This window comes from Nerophis lumbriciformis, linkage group LG27 (assembly GCF_033978685.3).
Source record: "Nerophis lumbriciformis linkage group LG27, RoL_Nlum_v2.1, whole genome shotgun sequence".
NCBI classification, from domain to species: domain Eukaryota; kingdom Metazoa; phylum Chordata; class Actinopteri; order Syngnathiformes; family Syngnathidae; genus Nerophis; species Nerophis lumbriciformis.
This window is the reverse complement of record NC_084574.2, coordinates 23,981,992-24,007,484: the sequence shown is the minus strand read 5'-3', so window position 1 is coordinate 24,007,484 and position 25,493 is coordinate 23,981,992. Positions and strand designations below refer to the sequence as shown.

General features: G+C 40.8%; 1 protein-coding gene across 2 annotated transcripts in view; it reads right to left on the bottom strand.

The window, feature by feature from the left end:
• The window catches only part of ldb1b (LIM-domain binding 1b), a 64,417-nt gene extending 47,735 nt beyond the window's left edge, over positions 1-16,682 (bottom strand). Inside the window, exon 1 of one of the 2 annotated variants that reach the window (XM_061988326.2) lies at positions 16,615-16,682. In XM_061988326.2, the coding sequence (XP_061844310.1) occupies positions 16,615-16,648 (34 nt within the window). In that variant the 5' untranslated portion in view covers positions 16,649-16,682. The remainder of the gene's footprint in view (positions 1-16,614) is intronic. The other variant, XM_061988325.2, reaches the window with a different exon arrangement.
• Positions 16,683-25,493: the final 8,811 nt, after the last annotated feature.

The following is a 25,493-nucleotide window of genomic DNA, read 5'->3' as shown; positions in this document are numbered from 1 at the left end:
GTTTTGTGGCCGGTCTTATTTACGTGGCTCACCTTCGGCAGCGTCTTCTCCCCGTCATCTTTGTTGTAGCGGTGTAGCGTGCAAGGACGGGTGTGGAAGAAGTGTCAAAAGATGGAGCTAACTGTTTTAATGACATTCACACTTTACCTCAATCAATAACGGAGCAGCATCTCCTCATCCGTGGCTCACTACAACAACAACAACAACGCCGGAAATGTTTCCCGTGAAAAACCGTCAGACCGGAACTCTCTAATAACTAAAGTTCCTTGGGTGAATAATGTAAACTCACTACACCGGTATGTTTTAGCGCATTCATGGCGAGTTTACTGACGGATATAAGTAAGAACTTTACACTACTTTATATTAGAAATGGTAACAGTGGAAGATGAATGTCCCATAACAAGAAGATAAAGAAAAAGACCAAGCTTATCGACTACGGTGTCAGCACGGACTACAAAGGCGGTCGCACGCAATTTTTCAGGATTTATGCAGATCCCAAATACAGATCAGCAGGTACCAGAAGGTAAGAAAAGTTGCTTTTGCATAATATTGCGAAACAAAACGCCAGATAATATGTCTTACCTTATACACACACCATAATAATACTCCTATGTTGAAGCACAAGCGGTGCAGCTTCATAGCTTACCAAAGTCATACTACAACATCCATCCATCCATCCATTTTCTACCGCTTATTCCCTTCGGGGTCGCGGGGGGCGCTGGAGCCTATCTCAGCTACAATCGAACAGAAGGCGGGGTACACCCTGGACAAGTCGCCACCTCATCGCAGGGCCAACACAGATAGACAGACAACATTCACACTCACATCCACACACTAGGGCCAATTTAGTGTTGCCAATCAACCTATCCCCAGGTGCATGTCTTTGGAGGTGGGAGGAAGCCGGAGTACCCGGAGGGAACCCACGCAGTCACGGGGAGAACATGTAAACTCCACACAGAAAGATCCCGAGCCCGGGATTGAACCCAAGACTACTCAGGACCTTCGTATTGCAACATTTTGATAGTATTTGAGCGCCGTGCGTAATGTTCTTTATTTTCAAAGGAACATAGACAATGTTAGTTTTGTTTACTTGAGTCATAATGCCATTTTAGTGCAGTCTACGCGTATCTCTTATCACACTTATCATTACACCATGTACCAATTAAAAATTGCTTTGAGGTCGGTAAGCAAAACCAGAATTAATCCGTACATTAGGCGCACCGGGTTATTAAGCGCACTGTGGAGTTTTGAGAAAAAAAAAAGATTTTAAGTGCGCCTTATAGTCCGGAAAATACGGTACTGTATGTTAATAGAGAAGCGTGCTGACTTCAAGAGTTATGATACTGGGAAGCTAAACGTTACCTGAAACAGACGTTTATAAAAAATAAAAAATACATTGTTTTGTGCTACAGTGAAGAGATATACCGTATTTTTCGGACTATAAGTCGCAGTTATTTTCATAGTTTGGCCGGGGGTGCGACTTATACTCAGGAGCGACTTATGTGTGAAATTGTTAACACATTACCGTAAAATATCAAACAATATTATTTAGCTCATTCACGTAAGAGACTAGATGTAAAATATTTCATGGGCTTTAGTGATTAGGAGTGACAGATTATTTGGTAAATGTATAGCATGTTCTATATGTTATAGTTATTTGAATGACTCTTACCATAATATGTTACGTTAACATACCAGGCACGTTCTCAGTTGGTTATTTATGCGTCATATAACGTACACTTATTCAGCCTTTTGTTCACTATTCTTTATTTATTTTAAATTGCCTTTCAAGTGTCTATTCTTGGTGTTGGGTTTTATCAAATACATTTCCCCCAAAAAATGCGACTTATACTCCAGTGCGACTTATATATGTTTTTTCCTTCTTTATTATGCATTTTTGGCAGGTGCGACTTATACTCCAGTGCGACTTATACTCCGAAAAATACGGTACCTTATGCAATATTTCGTACATATACTTTCCATTTATTTAAACCAAAAAAAATAACCTACAGCCATGCTAGTGGCTTTCTCGGACAATGAACTAAAAACTAATTGTGCTGGGACAGGACAAAGTGGTATTTGCCTGCTGCAGTTTATGAACCTCTAATTGTACGTGCGTTTCAATTTACAACCCACAGACCAAAAAAAAAAAATGCTTTGGTGTACGAACGTTTAATCCACCAGTTCTGTGTCTCACAGCACAGCCATTTTGTGCCTGGCAGCACATCCATTGTGGGCGGGCTGATCGATCTCAGGTGGTCTTCGGTCAGCTAAATGCTGCTGTTAGCTACTGTGCTACTTGTTTAGTTTATCAGCTCAATATCAGAATCGGAATCAGCTTTATTGGCCAAATATATTTCACACACAATACATTTGACTTGGTAGACTGTATTATCTTTGAGTACATAGGAAGTATTCACAGCGTTGTCGACTCTGCCTTTCCCCTTAATTCCGCTACAGGCAAAGAAGATTAACAGGCAAGGCAAAGTGGATTTATTTTTTTTATTCCTAATCATTGTAGCGACCTGGCCGTTACAGTTAAGGAACATTCTGTCACTTTTAATCTTCTCCAGTGGCATCACAAGAAAAGACAACGTCAAAAAAAGCCAAAACTGAGCTGTATATTTTGTGTATTAGTGCGTAAAATATACAAAACCCAAAACCAGTGAAGTTGGCACGTTGCGTAAATAAAAACAGAATATAATGATTTGCCAATCCTTTTCAACTTATATTCAATTGAACACACTGCAAAGACAAGATATTTAATGTTCAAACTGTGAAACTGATTTTTTTTTGCAAATAGTCATTAACTTATAATTTAATGGCAGCAATATATTGCAAAAAAATTGTCACAGGGGCATTTTTACCACTGTGTTACATGGCCTTTCCTTTTAACAACACTTAGTAAACATTTGTGAACTGAGGAGACCAATTTTTTAAGCTTCTCAGGTGGAATTATTTCCCATTCTTGCTTGATGTACAGCTTAAGTTGTTCAACAGTCCGGGGTCTCCGTTGTGGTATTTTAGGCTTCATAATGCGCCACACATTTTCAATGGGAGACATGTCTATATAATTCTGCATAGGTTCTTTTCGTCTTTGGTCCGGAGGACACGACGTCCACAGTTTCCAAAAATAATTTGAAATGTGGACTCGTCAGACCACAGAAAACCTTTCCACTTTGCATCAGTCCATTATAGATGAGCTCGGGCCCAGTGAAGCCGGCTGTGTTTCTGGGTGTTGTTGATAAATGGCTTTCGCTTTGCATAATATAGTTTTAACTTGCACTTACAGATGTAGCGACCAACTGTAATTACTGACAGTGGTTTTCTGAAGTGTTCCTGAGCCCATGTGGTGATATCCTTTACATACTGATGTCGCTTTTTGATGCAGGGATCGAAAGTCATGGACATTGCCGCTTACGTGCAGTGATTTCTCCAGATTCTCTGAACCTTGTGATGATATTACGGACCGTAGTTGTTGGAATCCCTAAATTGCTTGCAATAGCTCGTTGAGAAATGTTGTTCTTAAACTGTTCAACAAATTGCTCACGCATTTGTTCACAAAGTGGTGACCCTCACTCCATCCTTGTTTGTGAATGACTGAGCATTTCATTGAAGCTGCTTTTATACGCAATCATGGCACCCACCTGTTTCCAATTAGCCTGTTCACCTGTGGGATGTTCCAAATAAGTGTTTGATGAGCATTCCTCAACTTTCTCAGTCTTTTTTGCCACTTGTGCCAGCTTTTTTGAAACATGTTGCAGGCATCAAATTCCAAATGAGCTAATATTTGCAAAAAATAACAAAGTTTTCCACTTTGAACGTTAAGTATCTTGTCTTTGCAGTCTATTTAATTGAATATAAGTTACATAAATGATAAATGGGTTATACTTGTATAGCGCTTTTCTACCTTCAAGGTACTCAAAGCGCTTTGACAGTATTTCCACATTCACCCTTTCACACACACATTCACACACTGATGGCGGGAGCTGCCATGCAAGGCGCTAACCAGCAGCCATCAGGAGCAAGGGTGAAGTGTCTTGAAAAGGATTTGCAAATCATTGTATTCTGTTTTTATTTACGACTTACACAACGTGCCAACTTCACTGGTTTTGGGTGTTGTACATGGGTGGTAACAAAGTGCATACTTGCCAACCTTGAGACCTCCGATTTCGGGATGTGAGGGGGGGTGTGGTTGGGGGCGTGGTTAAGAGGGGAGGAGTATATTTACAGCTAGAATTCACCAAGTCAAGTATTTCATATATATATATATATATATATATATATTTCAGTGAATTCTAGCTATATATATATATATACATATATACTGTATATATATATATATATATATATATATATATATATATATATATATATATAAGAGAAATACTTGAATTTCAGTGTTCATTTATTTACACATATACACACACATAACACTCATCTACTCATTGTTGAGTTAAGGGTTGAATTGTCCATCCTTGTTCTATTCTCTGTCACTATTTTACTAACCATGCTGAACACCCTCTCTGATGATGCATTCTACTTCGTCTCGTTGTTGTGTGCGCAGTTGTGCACTGCACTCTCTAAAAGCTGTAGATGTTATTGTCACATATGCATGTACAGTAGATGGCAGTATTGTCCTGTTTAAGAGTGTCACAACATTGCTGTTTACGGCAGACGAACTGCTTTACAGTAGACGAAAACGTGACTGCTGTTGTTGTGTGTTGTTACCGCGCTGGGAGGACGTTAATGAAACTGCCAAACAATAAACCCACATAAGAAACCAAGAACTCGCCCTCCATCATTCTACAGTTATAAAGTGATTGGGCAGGCACGCTGTTTATATTGTGGGAAAGCGGACGTGAAAAGAGGCTGTCGACATGTCACTCAGTTCTGCATGGAGCTGGAGGGGGCGTGGCCTCCAGCTCGGCCTGAATTTTGGGAGATTTTATGGAGAAAATTTGTCCCAGGAGGTTTTCGGGAGAGGCGCTGAATTTCGGGAGTCCCGGAAAATCCAGGAGGGTTGGCAAGATTGCAAAGTGTAAATTGAACAACTTTTATTCTATATTTATTCTCCCAGTTACAGATGAAATAAAATGATGATGCATCAGCTGAATGTCCCAGAACTGGACATACCCACCCGGGCCGAAAAGATGCTGAGGTTGACTTTATGCATATTTGCTGTACAAACATGTCCGTCTCACGCACACACACGTCTGTCTTCTTTATGGCAACATCTTTGTGTGTCCCGTACCAGGGGGTGTTGTAGTCACTCGTAGCCGCAGTGTGTGATTTATGTGGATTTGCCTATCTTACATTCTGTGGTCACAGTAGCCATGGTAACACAAGCAAGCTGTCACAACTGGTGAGAGGCTAAGAATCATCTATGGACACACAAGGGTTAATCCCCTCTGTGAGTGTGTACGTGCATGGGTGTGTGTGTGTGTGTGTGTGTGTGTTTGTGTGTTGTGGGTTCTGCCATTGAAATGTTACATGACTGGGTTAATCCACAGATCAAGTGTGTGTGCTGGGTGATGGAGAGGAGGTGGGGGTGGGAGGTGTGTCAGGATAAGGCTTTAAGGGCTTACACACACTGTCTCTTTCGCTATGAGGCACAGGGCAGGCCTTATCTTCAAGCAGCACCCTAGCCAGCCACACACACACACACACACACACACACACACACACACACACACACACACACACACACACACTACTGCCTAACCTTCTGTGTAGTGAGTTCCCTCACACCAACAGATATACAGCCATGGATTATTTACAGTCCTGCACATGTATACCAGAATAGCCCCTATTGGATAAAGTCTAGTTTATTGCCGAGGACTTTTGCAGACCGGGGATTGTCTGTTTTTATTTGTGCGACCACAATGTGACCAACAGCAGTTTGTGCAATCAACAGCGTGCGCTCTGACAAGATCGAGGCTGTAAATTATGACTCTGGTGCAGTGGTTTTTAACCTTGTTGGAGGTACCGAACCCCACCAGTTTCATATGCACATTCACCGAACGCTTCTTTCGTGAAAAATAAAATGTTTTTTTTTTTTCAAATTCAAGACAAAGTTGTATGTTTTTGGTAACACTTTAGTATAGGGAACATATTCTAAGTAAAAAAAGACTTAATTTAGAGTTATTTGGTTAGGGTTAGGGTTAGAGGGTTAGGGTTATAATAAGGCCATAAGGCATCAATAAGTACTTAATGACTAGTTAAGAGCCAATATGTTACTAATTTGCATGTTAATAAGCAACTAATTAATGGTGAAGATGTTCCCCATACTAAAGTGTTACCATGTTTTATTACTGGTGCACAAAATGAACCGTGCATGAACATCACCTTGTTCAAACAACAAAACCAACACAGTGCATAAACTCACAACAAATTACATATCAGTGTGACTTCTGCTGTTGCCGTATCCTTAATACGCCGGCCGATAGGGAGAAGTTTTTATTTACACAATGAGTCGGGTGTGTCTTGACCTCCGCCGAATCCCTGAGCCCGACTCACCGAACCCCTAGTGTTCGATAGAACCCAGGTTAAGAACCACTGCTCTGGTGGTTGGGTGGCAAAAACAAAAATGAGAATCATGTAACAAAAGTGTAAAAATGTTCTGTTCATCTGTATCTATGGTAATATTCAGCCTACTTTCTTTTTACCATTACCCATTTTAATCGAAATAACAGTGTACACTAATTGTACACCAGTGATGTGAAGTGAAGTGAATTACATTTATATAGCGCTTTTTCTCAAGTGACTCAAAGCGCTTTACATTGTGAAACCCAATATCTAAGTTACATTTAAACCAGTGTGGGTGGCACTGGGAGCAGGTGGGTAAAGTGTCTTGCCCAAGGACACAACGGCAGTGACTAGGATGGCGGAAGCGGGGATCGAACCTGCAACCCTCAAGTTGCTGGCACGGCCGCTCAACCAACCGAGCTATACCGCCCCAAATGTGTGGAATAGACAGGTGAAACAAAACCTAAAAAACTAATAACATTAAAGTAGACATGAATATTAATCAATTAAACTGTGTTATGAATATATTTTCTGCAGGATTCCAGTTGTTTAACATTTTCTTTAGTAAAAATGGCTGAATTTGTTTTCTTGATCAGATATAGGGCAGAAACCTGAGATGAAGCTGCACCAACCAAGCCCAACGGGGTGTCCAAAGTGCCGCCCGGGAGACATTTGAGGCCCTCAGCTAAATTTTAACGGTAAATGGGTTATACTCTACCTTCAAGGTACTCAAAGCGCTTTGACACTATTTCCACATTCACCCATTCACACACACATTCACACACTGATGGCGGGAGCTGCCATGCAAGGCCCTAACCACGACCCATCAGGAGCAAGGGAGGAGTGTCTTGCTCAAGGACACGAACGTGACGAGGTTGGTAGAAGGTGGGGATTGAACCAATAACCCTCAGGTTGCTGGCACGGCCACTCTCCCAAATGTGCCACGCCGAATATACCACGGTCTGTGGCATATTCTAAAAATATACATACAGTACAGGCCAAAGGTTTGGACACACCTTCTCCTCATTCAATGCGTTTTCTTTATTTTCATGTTTATTTTACATTGTAGATTGTCACTGAAGGCATCAAAACTATGAAAGAACCAAGGTTATACGGTATACCGGTATTAGTATAGTACCGCGATACAAATGAATCATATTCGGTACTATACCGCCTCCGAAAAGTACTGGTCTGCCACCCCCACGCCCCCGCGTCTCCGTCGTCGTCACGTTGTGTCAATGCTGGTTTACGAGCAGAGGAGCATGTTCGGCAGCGCACAATCACAGAGTACTTACAAGCAGACACAGTGTGTAGACAGAAAAGGGAGAACGGACGCATTTTGGCTTAAAAACTAACGATAAAGGTGAAGTTATAACACTGAAACGCCCTCAGGAAGAGGTGCTTTAAGACTTGGCTAGCTAGCTAGCGGCTAACATTCAGCCCCAGTCAGCAGTGTTTTAGGTACTTCTAAATCACAAATCCTCGCCCTCATGGCGACAAATAAAGTAAGTTTCTTAAGTATCATCCCTGCAGGACGAGGAATAGCTAAACATGCTTCACTACACACCGTAGCTCACCGGCATCACAATGTAAACAAACACCATTGGTGGATCTACACCTGACATCCACTGTAATGATACCAAGTACAGGAGCGTATCTAGTTGATACTACTATGATTGCATCGATATTTTTTAGCATCACAAGATCTTTTTTTGTTTTTCAAAAATGTATATTATGTTTATAAACTCAGGAAATATGTCCCTGGACACATGACGACTTTGAATATGACCAATGTATGATCCTGTAACAACTTGGTATCGGATTGACACCCAAATTTGTGGTATCATCCAAAACTAATGTAAAGCATCCAAACAACAGAAGAATAAGTGATTATTACATTTTAACAGAAGTGTAGATAGAACATGTTAAAAGAGAAAGTAAGCAGATATTAACAGTAAATGAACAAGTTAATAATTAATAATTATTTTCTACCACTTGTCCTTAGTAATGTTGACAAAATAATAGAATGGAAAATGACACAATATGTTACTGCATATGTCAGCAGCTAAATTATAGGCCTTTTTTGTTTACTTACTACTAAAAGACAAGTTGTCTTGTATGTTCACTATTTTATATAAGGACAAACTTGCAATAAGAATGATATATTTAATGTACCCTAACATTTATTTAAAAAATAAAGCCAATGATGCAATTTTTTTGTGGTCCCTTTTATTTAGAAAAGCATCGAAAAGTAACGAAAAGTATCGAAATACATTTTGGTACCGGTACCGGTACTAAATTATTGGTATCCGGACAACACTAATGTATATATATATATATATATATATATATATATATATATATATATATATATATATATATATATATATATATATATATATATATATATATATATGTATATGTATATGTATATATATAAACTGTATATATATATATTTTTTTTTTTTTTTTTTTTAAATGGTGAAATATAAACATAAAAGGCTCCAGCCACCCCCGCGACTCCAAGAGGGACAGGCGGTAGAAAATAAGATGGATGGATGGAAGTTAAATAAAAAATCTAACAGGTGTAATGTAAAAGTTGAAATGATGACGCAAAGCTGACATGCAAGACTGTTTTTTTTTTGGTGACAAATTTTGTCTTTGACTCTGTTGGATACTCATAATAAACAACAGCAAAGTATTAACTCATAAGGTTCATGCATTTTGGTGTGAGCTTGCACGCAGTTTTGAATGGCTGTACGTGAGATGGTACGTTGTGACGTCACAGTGAGGTGGACGTACTTATTTGGACATTAAGTCAAGCTCTCAGCCAGGGGGGGAGGAGCGCCTCCTTAAGGCTATGAGGAAACAAAAAATGTTTAACAATCGAATCAAAGCATTTTCAAAATAGCGGCGATGACGTCAAGATACATATTTAAATATTTTTAAAAGCTACATTCTGACACTTTTGGAGAGGGTGGGGTGTGGTTTCATTTGCAATCTGAGAACTCTCGAATTGAACATCTTACAAACAGACTCAAAAAAGTGGTTATGAGTGTGACTGTGGAGAAAAATGTATACCAAAACATATCCAATACATAATATCTCGGCCACAAGGAAGTGTGTTAAATGGAGATTACAATTCCTTTAAATTTTTCAGAATGTGGCACTCGGTGGAAAAAGTTTGGGTCTGCTCTTTTTTTTACTTCTTTTTTTTTCTTTTTTTTTGTCCTGCCCAGCTACTCAGGCAAATCATATAGTTGATGTAGATGCCCATATAGGCTGTTCAGATTTACTTTACAAAAGAGAAGTGTAGGATACTTCTCTTGTTGCCTTACTTGCATTTGACTTTATTAAATGGATTTATATTATTATTTGGAGCAGCCGGGCTGTAGCAGAAGGGGATGGAAAGAGAGAGGAAAAAAAGACAGAGGGGGAAATTGTGGGGACAAGGCAAGGAGACAACAACAACAAAGAAAACAACAACAACAACAACAACTACAGAACAGCATCAGTGAATAGGATATGTACAAATTTGATGTTACAAGTGATAGCAAAGAAGCAGTTAGTGAAATAAGTATTAATAACACAGAAATGACAATGAGCATTATTACACTACAAATGGAGCAATACAAATATCAATAGAAATAGCACTATTAATAATGAATAAGAACAATAATAACCTCTATTATCAACAATACAATTGTTTTATATGCAACAATACATATATCTGACAATAACTTGAGATAGCAGACAAATGGAGGGGAAGCAAATGGAGGGGAAGCAAGAGAAGCCAACTATATTAACCTTGTAGATTGTTATAGTAACAATAGGTGAAGCTTTGTCAGTGTGCCATGTGTTACCCAGTTTCTCCTAGGGGAACAACATTAATATATGTTTGATGAAACGTGATTATATGCATGACTGTATTTATGCATATGTACTTGTATATGTACAGTATGTGTATATGTATGTTTGTACAGTGACTGTATATGTACAGTATGTATATATGTATGTTTGTACAGTAAATGTATATGTACAGTATTTATATATGTATGTTTGTACAGTAAATGTATATGTACAGCAGAGGTGGGTAGTAACGCGCTACATTTACTCCGTTACATCTACTTGAGTAACTTTTGGGATAAATTGTACTTCTAAGAGTAGTTTTAATGCAACTTACTTTTACTTTTACTTGAGTATATTTATAGAGAAGAAACGCTACTTTTACTCCGCTACTTTTACTCCGCTACTTTTATCTACATTCAGCTCGCTACTCGCTACTAATTTTTATCGATCTGTTAATGCACGCTTTGTTTGTTTTGGTCTGTCAGACAGACCTTCAAAGTGCCTGCCTTACTGGTGACGTTTCACTCCGTTCCACCAATAAAATGCAGTCACTAATGACGTTTGACTCCGTTCCACCAATCAGATGCAGTCACTGGTGACGTTGGACCAATCAAACAGAGCCAGGCGGTCACATGACCTGACTTAAACAAGTTGAAAAACTTATTGGGGTGTTACCATTTAGTGGTCAATTGTACAGAATATGTACTGTACTGTGCAATCTACTAATACAAGTTTCAATCAATCAATCAAAAGTGTGAAGGAAAAAAGACACTTTTTTATTTCAAACGTACATCCCGTCACAAGCCTAAAGACTGACTGCACAGTTCCTGTCTTCACAATAAAAGTGCCGCTCCATCACGCCTGCGCTTTCAAAATAAGAGTCTCCAAAAGCCAGCGCAAACAAGCTAGCAAGCTACGGAATTTGCCGCCAATGTATTTCTTGTAAAGTGTGTGAAAACGAATATGGAAGCTGGACAAATAAGATACCAAAAACCAACCGCTTTCATGTGGTATTAGACAGAAAGGAGGAACTTTTTTTCTCCTGCATTTGAAAACGTGGACGTTATCAGCACTACTGTCTGATTACAATCAATGCAAGTCATCAGAATCAGGTAATACACCAACTTATATTCTTGTCAACATGAAAGAAAGGAATCTATATGTGTTAAACATGCATGTATATTCAGTAAAACACCTTTAACATATAAACAAAAACGGCAAAATAAATAAATATAAATGATATACTGTATATATCAATGTATGTGTATATATGTATATATATATATACATATATATATATATATATATATATATATATATATATATATATATATATATATGTGTGTGTGTATGTTACTCATCAGTTACTCAGTACTTGAGTAGTTTTTTCACAACATACTTTTTACTTTTACTCAAGTAAATATTTGGGTGACTACTCATTACTTTTACTTGAGTAATAAATCTCTAAAGTAACAGTACTTTTACTTGAGTACAATTTCTGGCTACTCTACCCACCTCTGATGTACAGTATGTATATATATGTGTTTGTACAGTGAATGTATGTGTACAGTATGTAAATACAGTATGTATGTTTGTACAGTAGATGTATATGTACAGTATGTATATATGTATGTTTGTACAGTAAATGTATATGTACAGTATGTATATATGTATGTTTGTACAGTATATGTATATGTACAGTATGTGTATATGTATGTTTGTACAATGAATATATATGTACAGTATGTGTATATGTATGTTTTTACAGTGAATATATATGTACAGTATGTATATATGTATGTTTGTACTGTGAATGTATATGTACAGTATGTGTATATGTATGTTTGTACAATGAATATATATGTACAGTATGTGTATATGTATGTTTGTACAGTGAATATATATGTACAGTATGTGTATATGTATGTTTGTACAATGAATATATATGTACAGTATGTGTATATGTATGTTTGTACAATGAATATATATGTACAGTATGTGTATATGTATGTTTGTCCAATAAATATATATGTACAGTATGTGTATATGTATGTTTGTACAATGAATATATATGTACAGTATGTGTATATGTATGTTTGTACAGTGAATATATATGTACAGTATGTGTATATGTATGTTTGTACAGTGAATGTACTGTATATGTACAGTATGTATATATGTATGTTTGTACAGTGAATGTACTGTATATGTACAGTATGTATATATGTATGTTTGTACTGTGAATGTATATGTACAGTATGTGTATATGTATGTTTGTACAATGAATATATATGTACAGTATGTGTATCTGTATGTTTGTACAGTGAATGTACTGTATATGTACAGTATGTATATATGTATGTTTGTACAGTGAATGTACTGTATATGTACAGTATGTATATATGTATGTTTGTACTGTGAATGTATATGTACAGTATGTGTATATGTATGTTTGTACAATGAATATATATGTACAGTATGTGTATATGTATGTTTGTACAATAAATATATATGTACAGTATGTGTATACAGTATGTATGTTTGTACTGTGACTATGTGTGTGGATGTACGAACTTTGAGTGTGTAGGTATGTACTGTATTTGTGTATGTATGTGGGAGCGTAGGTACATATGTGTGCGCGCGCGTATGTATGTATATATATATGAATAATTGCGTGTATATGAGTATATATGTGTATTTGTATGTAAAATATATTTGACGGTTGGCCCTGCTCTAATTGCACAATATTTCATAAATAGTGTTGAATGGCGTGCGCTGTGCTGTTTGTCGGCATGTTGCCAATATGTTTGCAGAAACGTTTATTATGCAGCATGTGTAATGTCTTTAATGTAAGTATGACATCATTATTCTAGCTAATCAGACGATAAAACCGCAGGGAAAAATGTCATACGGTGAGGTGCACAGTGCTATGGCTCAATGTGGGGGTGTGAGCTGGCAGGTGCTTGTCGCTGCCGTCCTTGTAAAGAGAGCTACAGCAGCTGAGAGACTTTTAAAACTGAAAGAAGACTAGAAAAGCACTCGGAGAGCACAGACCTCTGCCAGGCCCTATCTTCAAATAGTAGAGACTCCTTTAAAAAGCCAGATGGTGAGCCAGTATGTTTTGATCGTCTGTCGCTTCCATCCACACTTATTTAATAATACCACCTTAACATTTGACAACCAATTACACAAAGCGACTCGGTAAAGAATTTGGGTATTACCTTTTACCCAACTCTCTTGTTTGGGTCACACATTAAGAGTGTCACTAAAACATTCTTCTTATAACCCGGTGCGCCTAATGTACCGAATAATGTTGGTTGGGCTGACCAACCTCGAAGCTATTTTAATTGGTACATGGAGAAATGATAAGTGTGACCAGTAGATGGCAGTCACACATAAGAGATATGTGTAGACTGCAATATAATGGCCATCACACATAAAAGATATATGTAGACTGCAATATGACTCAAGTAAACAACACAACAATTTTATATGTTCCATTGAAAATATAGAACATTACACACGGCGCTCAAAAATCCATCAAAATGTTTTAGTACGACTTTGGTAAGCTATGAAGCCACACCGCTTGATGGATTGTACTGTGCTTCAACATAGGAGTATTATTATGGTGTGTGTATAAGGTAAGACATATTATCTGGCATATTGTTTTGCAATATTATGCAAAAACAACTTTTCTTACCTTCTGGTACCTGCTGATCTGTATTTGGGATCTCCATAAGTCCTAAAAATGTGCACGGGTCCGCCTTTGTAGTTCGTGCCGACCCCGTTGACGATAAGCTTCTTCTTTTTCTCTATCTTCTTGTTATGGGACATTCATCCTCCGCTGTTGCCATTTCTAATATAAAGTAGCGTAAAGTTCTTACTTATATCTGTCAGTAAACTCGCCATGAAAGCACTAAAACATACCGGTATAGTGAGTTTACATTATTCACCCAAGGAACTTTAGTTAATAGAGAGTTCCGGTCGGACGGGTTTTCACTGGACACAATTCCGGTGTTGTTATTGCACTAATGCTCCCTATAATCTGGTGCGCCTTTTATATGAAAATAGACTTGACAAGACCTGCTCATCGGCAGTCCGCCTTATAATCCGGTGCGACCTATGATCCGAAAAATACGGTAAGTTTGTTGTTAAAACAACACAAAACTAAAGGATACAAATCAGGGCTGTCAAAAATACCAAGTTAATTCATGTGATTATTCACACAAAATGATCGCATTAATCATGTACATACGCAAATTAATCACTGAATTTATTTTGACTGCATAATGTCCTTTACCTTAACCGCGGCTGGTTACCTGATGTCAATAATCAAGTCAATGCATAGGTCTGTGCAAAGGGGAGTGAGGACACTCCTACTGGCGTGAACCTTCACTGCAAAATACACCCTGACTGGACATTGGATACAATTTTTACCAAGTTTTGAGCAAATAAAAGACGTTCATTTGAGTAAAACATTTTAAATAATGCTTCTCTATGACATTGTATTCATGTCAAGTTCATTTAAATCAGGGGTGTCAAACGTACGGCCCGAGGGCCGGAACAGGCCCGCGGGATGAGTTTAAAGTATAAAAATGAGCCGACATTTTTGAATGAAAGAAACTGCTGTTCTAAATGTGTCCACAAGATGTCGCAATAGTAATTATTTGCATTTTTGTAGATGATGCTACATATGTACAAAATAAACCACATGTTCGTGCACCGGTCGAGGAAAATGAGCCAACCACATAAATAACATCCTGTAATTTGATTTTGATATTATTTTTTTATCTTGATAGATTAAAAATTAACACCAATGACTTGACTGATGAACATTATCACATCATTTATTCAGAAAGTATAAATAACGACAAACATAGAATACTATTAACCACAACATGTAAGTGTAAAAAAAAAAAAAAAAACATTATGATTTGTCCATTTTCAGAATGTGCTTGTTCTATTTTTAAACAAAGAAAACAATCTGAAGTTGTCTTTATTTTTAAGTTATCGTGCCGTGATTTTACCAGTTCGGCCCACTTGGGAGTAGATGTTTCTCCATGTGGCCCCCCATCTAAAATGAGTTTGACACCCCTGATTTGAATAATGCACGCAAGTAATAAACGGTGATTAATGTCACGGCCCGGGCGCATGCCAATGCGCACTCATCAATGAGCACCTCGGGACACGCGTCACTCCGGTGGCATCAAGCGGCTGCAATCAATCAGCACTCAGCGCACCTGTCTTTGATGATCTTCCTGGGCTTCTTAAGCCAGTACAGACCAGCGTTCCGGGCCAGAACGTAACCATCTGTTCGAGTACCGTAAGCAATCATCAAGCTCTATGCAAACCTTGCTCTCTCTCTGTGTTTTCTCTCCCGTCGTGTTATTGATTGTCTCGCGTCCTCCTTGTCGCTCCAACTGCAGACCTCCGTTCCCGCGTTGACGAGCTGTGTGTCTCGTCATTCCTTGTTTCTCTGCTTCCCGGACTGCCTCTTGGATCTCGACCTCCCGCCTGAACACGGACCTCTTACGCCCCCGCTACAGCTTGTCTCACGGATCTATGAGCCTGCCCTGCCCCTTTTGGACTTGCCTCTCGCTCAATACTACCGGTAACACTCAACAGCTAATCTCCACATGTAGTCTCACACACCATACACTCTCTTGGATTTTGTCACTCTCCATTTCCCTTGGTTTTTTATATTATTATTTATTTTATATATATATATATATATATATATATATATATATATATATATATATATATATATATATATATATATATATATATATATATATATTGTATGTATATAAATAAATCTAGAGCTAAATACCACGCCCTTGTTGTCTGTGCCGCCTACTCCCTACCGTACACTACAAAAAATGTTTGGCAACACTAATAATAATCAATTGTGTAATAATATCATGTGAAATTGATACATTTATATGGTTTCAAAGTTACAGGCTGTCTTTTTAGCGCAGCGTAAACATGATTTGACAGACTAAGTTCAAGGGAGCATGCAGTCATGAAGTAAACTCTCTAACGTGTGCTGAGTGATATTTTCCCGATCTTACAAGTGAACCTAAAAGTGAGACCTGTTGAGTCTAATTTCATCAAAGCATAATAATCAAGTGGAAAGCGAGCTGATAACTCATCGGAGCGTCAACAAAGCTGCAACGAAAGCAGTCGGGCGCTGAATCAGCTGTGCGAGAGGCCAGAATGAAAAGGTCATCTTACCTCCCTCCGTCTCTAGCTGTTCAGACATGGCCATTTTGTCACCCGTAAGCACACTGGGACTGCTTTACACTGCTCCTGCTCACTCTAAGTGTGCCTCTTCATGCCTCTGCCCATATCTCCAGTGTCCAGACTATCAGCTCGGAGGCAATGGGGGGGTGGTGGTGTGGTGGTGGTGGGGGGGTGGGGTGCTTCCACTCACTAGTCAACAGGAAACCGAACAGCACGAACGTCTGCCTTGGTTCTGATAACCACTATCCCATTGCACCTCTCTTACCAACATCTGTGGTCAGCTGACCGATCCAAAATGACTTCATTATGATGGTGTTTTTTCATTGTGTGGGGAGCAAAGTCAATATAAACAATGAGGATGCAATAAGGTACAGCATTTTTTTTTAAATATTAATGACAAGAAAAAGAATATAACTCAATTTCGGTTTCAAAAATTGTTTTTCAAATACTTTTTAATTAGTCGTCCCTCTAGGAATTCGAGATGATCGTGCCAATTCACGCAAATAAATAAATAAATAAATAATAAATTCAACCAAATTTGTCCAATGCCTGGAACTTCCTTGCACATTTTGGCCAATCAGCGTGATTTTCACTAATCGAATTGGTATCTGAGCGCCACTCAAACGCACGCATCAACTGTCTAATTAAAACGTATGTGACTTTCTTGTGTAGACGAAACATGAACATCATGTAACAATATATCAACTTTTTATCACTCAAACCCATCCCCTCTGTGTATCTCAGACCTATTTCCGGTTCCTGTCAACAGTGCTAACCCTTCTGTGTAATGTACTATACCATACCATACCATACCAACTTTATTTATAAAGCCCTTTGTTCTTCAAGTGTGGTTGTTTTTAAAGGGCTTTATAAATAAAGTTGGTATGGTATGGTATGGTATACAAACATTTACGTCCTAGTTTACATGTATTTATATATATACTGTATATAGATAGATACATACATATACAGTACATATATATATACATACATACATGCAGCCGCGATCAAAAGTTTACATACACTTATAAATAAATAACATAATGTCATGGCTGTCTTGAGTTTCCAATACTTTCTACAACTCTTGTTTTTTTGTGATAGAGTGATTGGAGCACATACTTGTTGGTTAGCTTGTTTTAGATGCTACTATATATATATATATATATATATATATATATACAAACCCCGTTTCCATATGAGTTGGGAAATTGTGTTAGATGTAAATATAAACGGAATACAATGATTTACAAATCCCTCTCAACCCATATTCAATTGAATGCACTACAAAGACAAGATATTTGATGTTCAAACTCATAAACTTTTTTTTTTTTTTTTCAAATAATAATTAACTTAGAATTTCATGGCTGCAACATGTGCTAAAGTAGTTGGGAAAGGGCATGTTCACCACTGTGTTACATGGCCTTTCCTTTTAACAACACTAATACACCCCCATACCATCACAGATGCTGGCTTTTCAACTTTGCGCCTATAACAATCCAGATGGTTCTTTTCCTCTTTGGTCCGGAGGACACGACGTCCACAGTTTCCAAAAACAATTTGAAATGTGGACTCGTCAGACCACAGAACACTTTTCCACTTTGTATCAGTCCATCTTAGATGAGCTCAGGCCCAGCGAAGCCGACTGCGTTTCTGGGTGTTGTTGATAAACGGTTTTCGCCTTGCATAGGAGAGTTTTAACTTGCACTTACAGATGTAGCGACCAACTGTAGTTACTGACAGTGGGTTTCTGAAGTGTTCCTGAGCCCATGTGGTGATATCCTTTACCCACTGATGTCGCTTGTTGATGCAGTACAGCCTGAGGGATCAAAGGTCACGGGCTTAGCTGCTTACGTGCAGTGATTTCTCCAGATTCTCTGAACCCTTTGATTATATTACGGACCGTAGATGGTGAAATCTCTAAATTCCTTGCAAAAGCTGGTTGAGAAATGTTGTTCTTAAACTGTTCAACAATTTGCTCACGCATTTGTTGACAAAGTGGTGACCCTTGCCCCATCCTTGTTTGTGAATGACTGAGCATTTCATGGAATCTACTTTTATACCCAATCATGGCACCCACCTGTTCCCAATTTGCCTGTTCACCTGCTCCTCTCTGAGCTGCCACCTTAACGTGGTAGAGGAGTTTGCGTGTCCCAATGATCCTAGGAGCTATGTTGTCCGGGGGCTTTATGCCCCCTGGTAGGGTCTCCCAAGACAAACTGGTCCTAGGTGAGGGATCAGACAAAGAGCAGCTCAAAGACCTCCATGAAAAATAAAAACCTAGGACCCAGATTTCCCTCGCCCGGACGCGGGTCACGGGGGCCCCCCTCTGGAGCCAGGCCCGGAGGTGGGGCACGATGGCGAGCGCCTGGTGGCCGGGCCTGTCCCCATGGGGCCCGGCCGGGCACAGCCCGAAGAGGCAACGTGGGTCCCCCCTCCAATGGGCTCACCACCCATAGCAGGGGTCATAGAGGTCGGGTGCGATGTGAGCTGGGCGGCAGCCGAAGGCAGGGCACTTGGCGGTCCAATGCTGGGCTACAGAAGCTAGCTCTTGGGACGTGGAACGTCACCTCGCTGGGGGGGAAGGAGCCTGAGCTAGTGCGCGAGGTGGAGAAGTTCCGGCTAGATATGGTCGGACTCACTTCGACGCACAGCAAGGGCTCTGGAACCAGTTCTCTCGAGAGGGGCTGGACTCTCTTCCACTCTGGCGTTGCCGGCAGTGAGAGGCGACGGGCTGGGGTGGCAATTCTTGTTTCCCCCCGGCTCAGAGCCTGTACGTTGGAGTTCAACCCGGTGGACGAGAGGGTAGCTTCCCTCCGCCTTCGGGTGGGGGAACGGGTCCTGACTGTGGTTTGCGCTTACGCGCCAAACCGCAGCTCAGAGTACCCACCCTTTTTGGATTCAATCAAGGGAGTACTTGAGAGTGCTCCCCCGGGTGATTCCCTCGTTCTACTGGGGGGCTTCAATGCTCATGTTGGCAACGACAGTGAAACCTGGTGAGGCGTGATTGGGAAGAATGGCTGTCCGGATCTGAACCCGAGCGGTGTTTTGTTATTGGACTTTTGTGCCCGTCACAGATTGTCCATAACGAACACCATGTTCAAACATAAGGGTGTCCATATGTGCACTTGGCACCAGGACACCCTAGGCCGCAGTTCCATGATCGACTTTGTAGTTGTGTCATCGGATTTGCGGCCTCATGTTTTGGACACTCGGGTGAAGAGAGGGGCGGAGCTTTCTACTGATCACCACCTGGTGGTGAGTTGGCTGCGATGGAGGGGGAGGATGCCGGACAGACCTGGCAGGCCCAAACGCATTGTGAGGGTTTGCTGGGAACGTTTGGCAGAGTCTCCTGTCAGAGAGAGTTTCAATTCCCACCTCCGGAAGAACTTTGAACATGTCACGAGGGAGGTGCTGGACATTGAGTCCGAGTGGACCATGTTCCGCACCTCTATTGTCGAGGCGGCTGATTGGAGCTGTGGCCGCAAGGTAGTTGGTGCTTGTCGTGGCGGTAATCCTAGAACCCGTTGGTGGACACCGGCGGTGAGGGATGCCGTCAAGCTGAAGAAGGAGTCCTATCGGGTTCTTTTGGCTCATAGGACTCCTGAGGCAGCGGACAGGTACCGACAGGCCAAGCGGTGTGCGGCTTCAGCGGTCGCAGAGGCAAAAACTCGGACATGGGAGGGGTTCGGGGAAGCCATGGAAAACGACTTCCGGACGGCTTCGAAGCAATTCTGGACCACCATCCGCCGCCTCAGGAAGGGGAAGCAGTGCACTATCAACACCGTGTATGGCGAGGATGGTGTTCTGCTGACCTCGACTGCGGATGTTGTGGATCGGTAGAGGGAATACTTCGAAGACCTCCTCAATCCCACCAACACGTCTTCCTATGAGGAAGCAGTGCCTGGGGACTCTGTGGTGGGCTCTCCTATTTCTGGGGTTGAGGTTGCTGAGGTAGTTAAAAAGCTCCTCGGTGGCAAGGCCCCAGGGGTAGATGAGATCCGCCCGGAGTTCCTTAAGGCTCTGGATGCTGTGGGGCTGTCTTGGTTGACAAGACTCTGCAGCATCGCGTGGACATCGGGGGCGGTACCTCTGGATTGGCAGACCGGGGTGGTGGTTCCTCTCTTTAAGAAGGGGAACCGGAGGGTGTGCTCTAACTATCGTGGGATCACACTCCTCAGCCTTCCCGGTAAGGTCTATTCAGGTGTACTGGAGAGGAGGCTACGCCGGATAGTCGAACCTCGGATTCAGGAGGAACAGTGTGGTTTTCGTCCTGGTCGTGGAACTGTGGACCAGCTCTATACTCTCGGCAGGGTCCTTGAGGGTGCATGGGAGTTTGCCCAACCAGTCTACATGTGTTTTGTGGACTTGGAGAAGGCATTCGACCGTGTCCCTCGGGAAGTCCTGTGGGAAGTGCTCAGAGAGTATGGGGTATCGGACTGTCTGATTGTGGCAGTCCGCTCCCTGTATGCTCAGTGCCAGAGCTTGGTCCGCATTGCCGGCAGTAAGTCGGACACGTTTCCAGTGAGGGTTGGACTCCGCCAAGGCTGCCCTTTGTCACCGATTCTGTTCATAACTTTTATGGACAGAATTCTAGGCACAGTCAAGGCGTTGAGGGGATCTGGTTTGGTGGCTCTCACTGGATCGGTTTGCAGCCGAGTGTGAAGCGACTGGCATGAGAATCAGCACCTCCAAGTCCGAGTCCATGGTTCTCGCCCGGAAAAGGGTGGAGTGCCATCTCCGGGTTGGGGAGGAGATCTTGTCCCAAGTGGAGGAGTTCAAGTACCTCGGAGTCTTGTTCACGAGTGAGGGAAGAGTGGATCGTGAGATCGACAGGCGGATCGGTGCGGCGTCTTCAGTAATGCGTACGCTGTATCGATCCGTTGTGGTGAAGAAGGAGCTGAGCCGGAAGGCAAAGCTCTCAATTTACCGGTCGATCTACGTTCCCATCCTCACCTATGGTCATGAGCTTTGGGTTATGACCGAAAGGACAAGATCACGGGTACAAGCGGCCGAAATGAACTTCCTCCGCCGGGTGGCGGGGCTCTCCCTTAGAGATAGGGTGAGAAGCTCTGCCATCCGGGGGGAGCTCAAAGTAAAGCCGCTGCTCCTCCACATCGAGAGGAGCCAGATGAGGTGGTTCGGGCATCTGGTCAGGATGCCACCCGAATGCCTCCCTAGGGAGGTGTTTAGGGCACGTCCGACCGGTAGGAGGCCGCGGGGAAGACCCAGGGCACGTTGGGAAGACTATGTCTCCCGGCTGGCCTGGGAATGCCTCGGGGTCCCACAGGAAGAGCTGGACGAAGTGGCTGGGGAGAGGGAAGTCTGGGCTTCCCTGCTTAGGCTGCTGCCCCCGCGACTCGACCTCGGATAAGCGGAAGAAGATGGATGGATGGATGGACCTGTGGGATGTTCCAAATAAGTGTTTGATGAGCATTCCTCATCTTTATCAGTATTTATTGCCACCATCCCCAAATTCTTTGTCACGTGTTGCTGGCATCAAATTCTAAAGTTAATGATTATTTGCAAAAAAAAAAAGTTTATCAGTTTGAACATCAAATATGTTGTCTTTGTAGCATATTCAACTGAATACGGGTTGAAAATGATTTTCAAATCATTGTATTCCGTTTATATTTACATCTAACACAATTTCCCAACTCATATGGAAACAGGGTTTGTATATACATATTTGTATGTATAGGTATATACATTTGGTTATTGTGATTTTTATCTATATTTGCCAGAAAAACAATCCAATACATATCGATTTGCAATGCTAACCTGACAAAGAGGTAACAGCATCTACATGACAGAGATGCTGACGTGTGATGATCATCTCCACCACTATGGATTGCTCTCAACGGTTCACAAATGGTCTTAACGTGTTGAAACACAAATTGATGTTTAAAAAGGACAAACATTTTTCAAGTGCATAACATCCACATAGAATGTCTGCATCTAGTGGACAATAAGGTGGTGTTTCTTTCTGTAATTATAATTAAGTATTTTTTTTATTATCACTTAGAATTAATTAGACATAATTATTACATAATTTGACAATGAGATCTGAGTAAGTGATTTTACTGCCAAGGAACACTTATAACATCGATAGCCAATTCATAAAATCACAAAAGTAAGCCTCAAAATATCGTAACATTTTAGGCATGTTAGGCCGCAACAATGACCAAAAAAAAGCCTGCAACAATGACCAAAAAAAAAGCCTGCAAAATCCTAGAGGGACTGATTAGTTTTATGAAACTGAAAAACATTTGTGGTCTTACTTGTATACTTTTATACAAAATGTGCCAATCTGTGGTGTGATGTGCACTGCAGAGACAGGAGGGAGGGAGCAAATAGGTAATGATTTCCGAGTAGAGAGAGTGCAGAGGAGGCTAATACAGGCACATAGTGCAATAAACACACCTTTAAAACGCACGTAGTGTATTGTGGCCATCATTAGTCACCAAGGGATTGTTTAAATTCACTTCAGCTTGCTTTTAGGAAAGTTGTTCGAACAATAGTCAATACTACACTAAACTGAACTGAGCAACACAATGGAGAGCCACCACAAAGAATTCTGACTTAACAATACAATGTGCACAAAAAGTTGATAAACACACAAAGCACAACAAGGCAACTATTACTACCACAGGGAATAAACAACTCAAAGTAGCGACAAACATCCAATTCCAACAACCGTCTACAAAAAAGTGTAGCAGTGCACCATTCTTCTCCATGAAAAGATGTCAATTTGTTGTAAAAGTCCTTGATTTATTATAGTTGCTTTTTTATATACAGTATATATATATCATCACATACTGTGAGCCTTGCTGTATGACAATTATCCAATTATTGTTAATAATGATGTTACACTTACTAAATATTGCAGTGATTACATACTGTATATACAATGGTACCTCCACTTAGGAGTGGCCTAAGCCATACTTGCCAACCCTCCCGGATTTTCCGGGAGACTCCCGAAATTCAGCGCCTCTCCCGAAAACCTCCCCCCAATCACTTTATAACTGTAGAATGATGGAGGGCGAGTTCTTGGTTTCTTATGTGGGTTTATTGTTAGGCAGTTTCATTAACGTCCTCCCAGCGCGGCAACAACACACAACAACAGCAGTCACGTTTTTGTCTACCGTAAAGCAGTTTGTCTGCCGTAAACAGCAATGTTGTGACACTCTTAAACAGGACAATACTGCCATCTACTGTACATGCATATGTGACAATAACATCTACGACTTTTAGAGAGTGCAGTGCACAACTGCGCACACAACAAGGAGACGAAGCAGAATGCATCATCAGAGAGGGTGTTCAGCATGGTTAGAAAAATAGTGACAGAGAATAGAACAAGGATGGACAATTCAACCCTTAACTCAACAATGAGTAGATGAGTGTTATGTGTGTGTATATGTGTAAATAAATGAACACTGAAATTCAAGTATTTCTCTTATATATATATATATATATATATATATATATTTATATATATATATATATATATATATATATATATATATATATATATGTGTGTATATATATATATATATATATATATATATATATATATATATATATATATATATATATAGCTAGAATTCACTGAAAGTCAAGTATTTCTTATATATATATATATATATATATATATATATATCCATCCATCCATCCATTTTCTACCGCTTATTCCCTTTGGGGTCGCGGGGGGCGCTGGAGCCTATCTCAGCTACAATCGGGCGGAAGGCGGGGTACACCCTGGACAAGTCGCCACCTCATCGCAGGGCCAACACAGATAGACAGACAACATTCACACTCACATCCACACACTAGGGCCAATTTAGTGTTGCCAATCAACTTATCCCCAGGTGCATGTCTTTGGAAGTGGGAGGAAGCCGGAGTACCCGGAGGGAACCCACGCAGTCACGGGGAGGACATGCAAACTCCACACAGAAAGATCCCGAGCCCGGGATTGAACCCAAGACTACTCAGGACCTTCGTATTGTGAGGCAGATGCACTAACCCCTCTGCCACCGTGAATATATATATATATATATATATATATGAAATACTTGACTTGGTGAATTCTAGCTGTAAATATACTCCTCCCCTCTTAACCACGCCCCGCCCCACCACCCCTCCCCCCACACACACACACCTCCCGAAATCGGAGGTCTCAAGGTTGGCAAGTATGGCCTAAGCTGATTATGCTCTAGGTTGAAAGTTATGAGCCGCAGCTGGTCTGTATTTATATAGCACTTTACTCTACCTGGAATCATCCTCAAAACATTATACGTCACATCCAACCATTCACACACACATTCACACACTGATGGCGGAAGCTGACCCATCAGGAGCAAAGGTGAAGTGTCTTGCCCAAGGACACAACAGCCGTGACTCGGATGGCGTAAGCTGGAATCGAACCTGGAACCTTCAAGTTGCTGGAAAGTGATTTTAGAGGATTTTCATTGAATTAAAAAAATAGATTAGAGATATCCGATAATATCGGACTGCCGATATTATCGGCCGATAAATGCTTTAAAATGTAATATCGGAAATTATCGGTATCGGTTTCAAAAAGTAAAATTTATGACTTTTTAAAACGCCGCTGTGTACACGGCCGTAGGGAGAAGAACAGAGCGCCAATAAACCTTAAAGGCACTGCCTTTGCATGCCGGCCGACTAACATAATATCTACGGCTTTTCACACACTCACACAAGTGAATGCAACGCATACTTGGTCAACAGCCATACAGGTCACACTGAGGGTGGCTGTATAAACAACTTTAACACTGTTACAAATATGCGCCACACTGTGAACCCACACCAAACAAGAATGACAAACACATTTCGGGAGAACATCCGCACCGTAA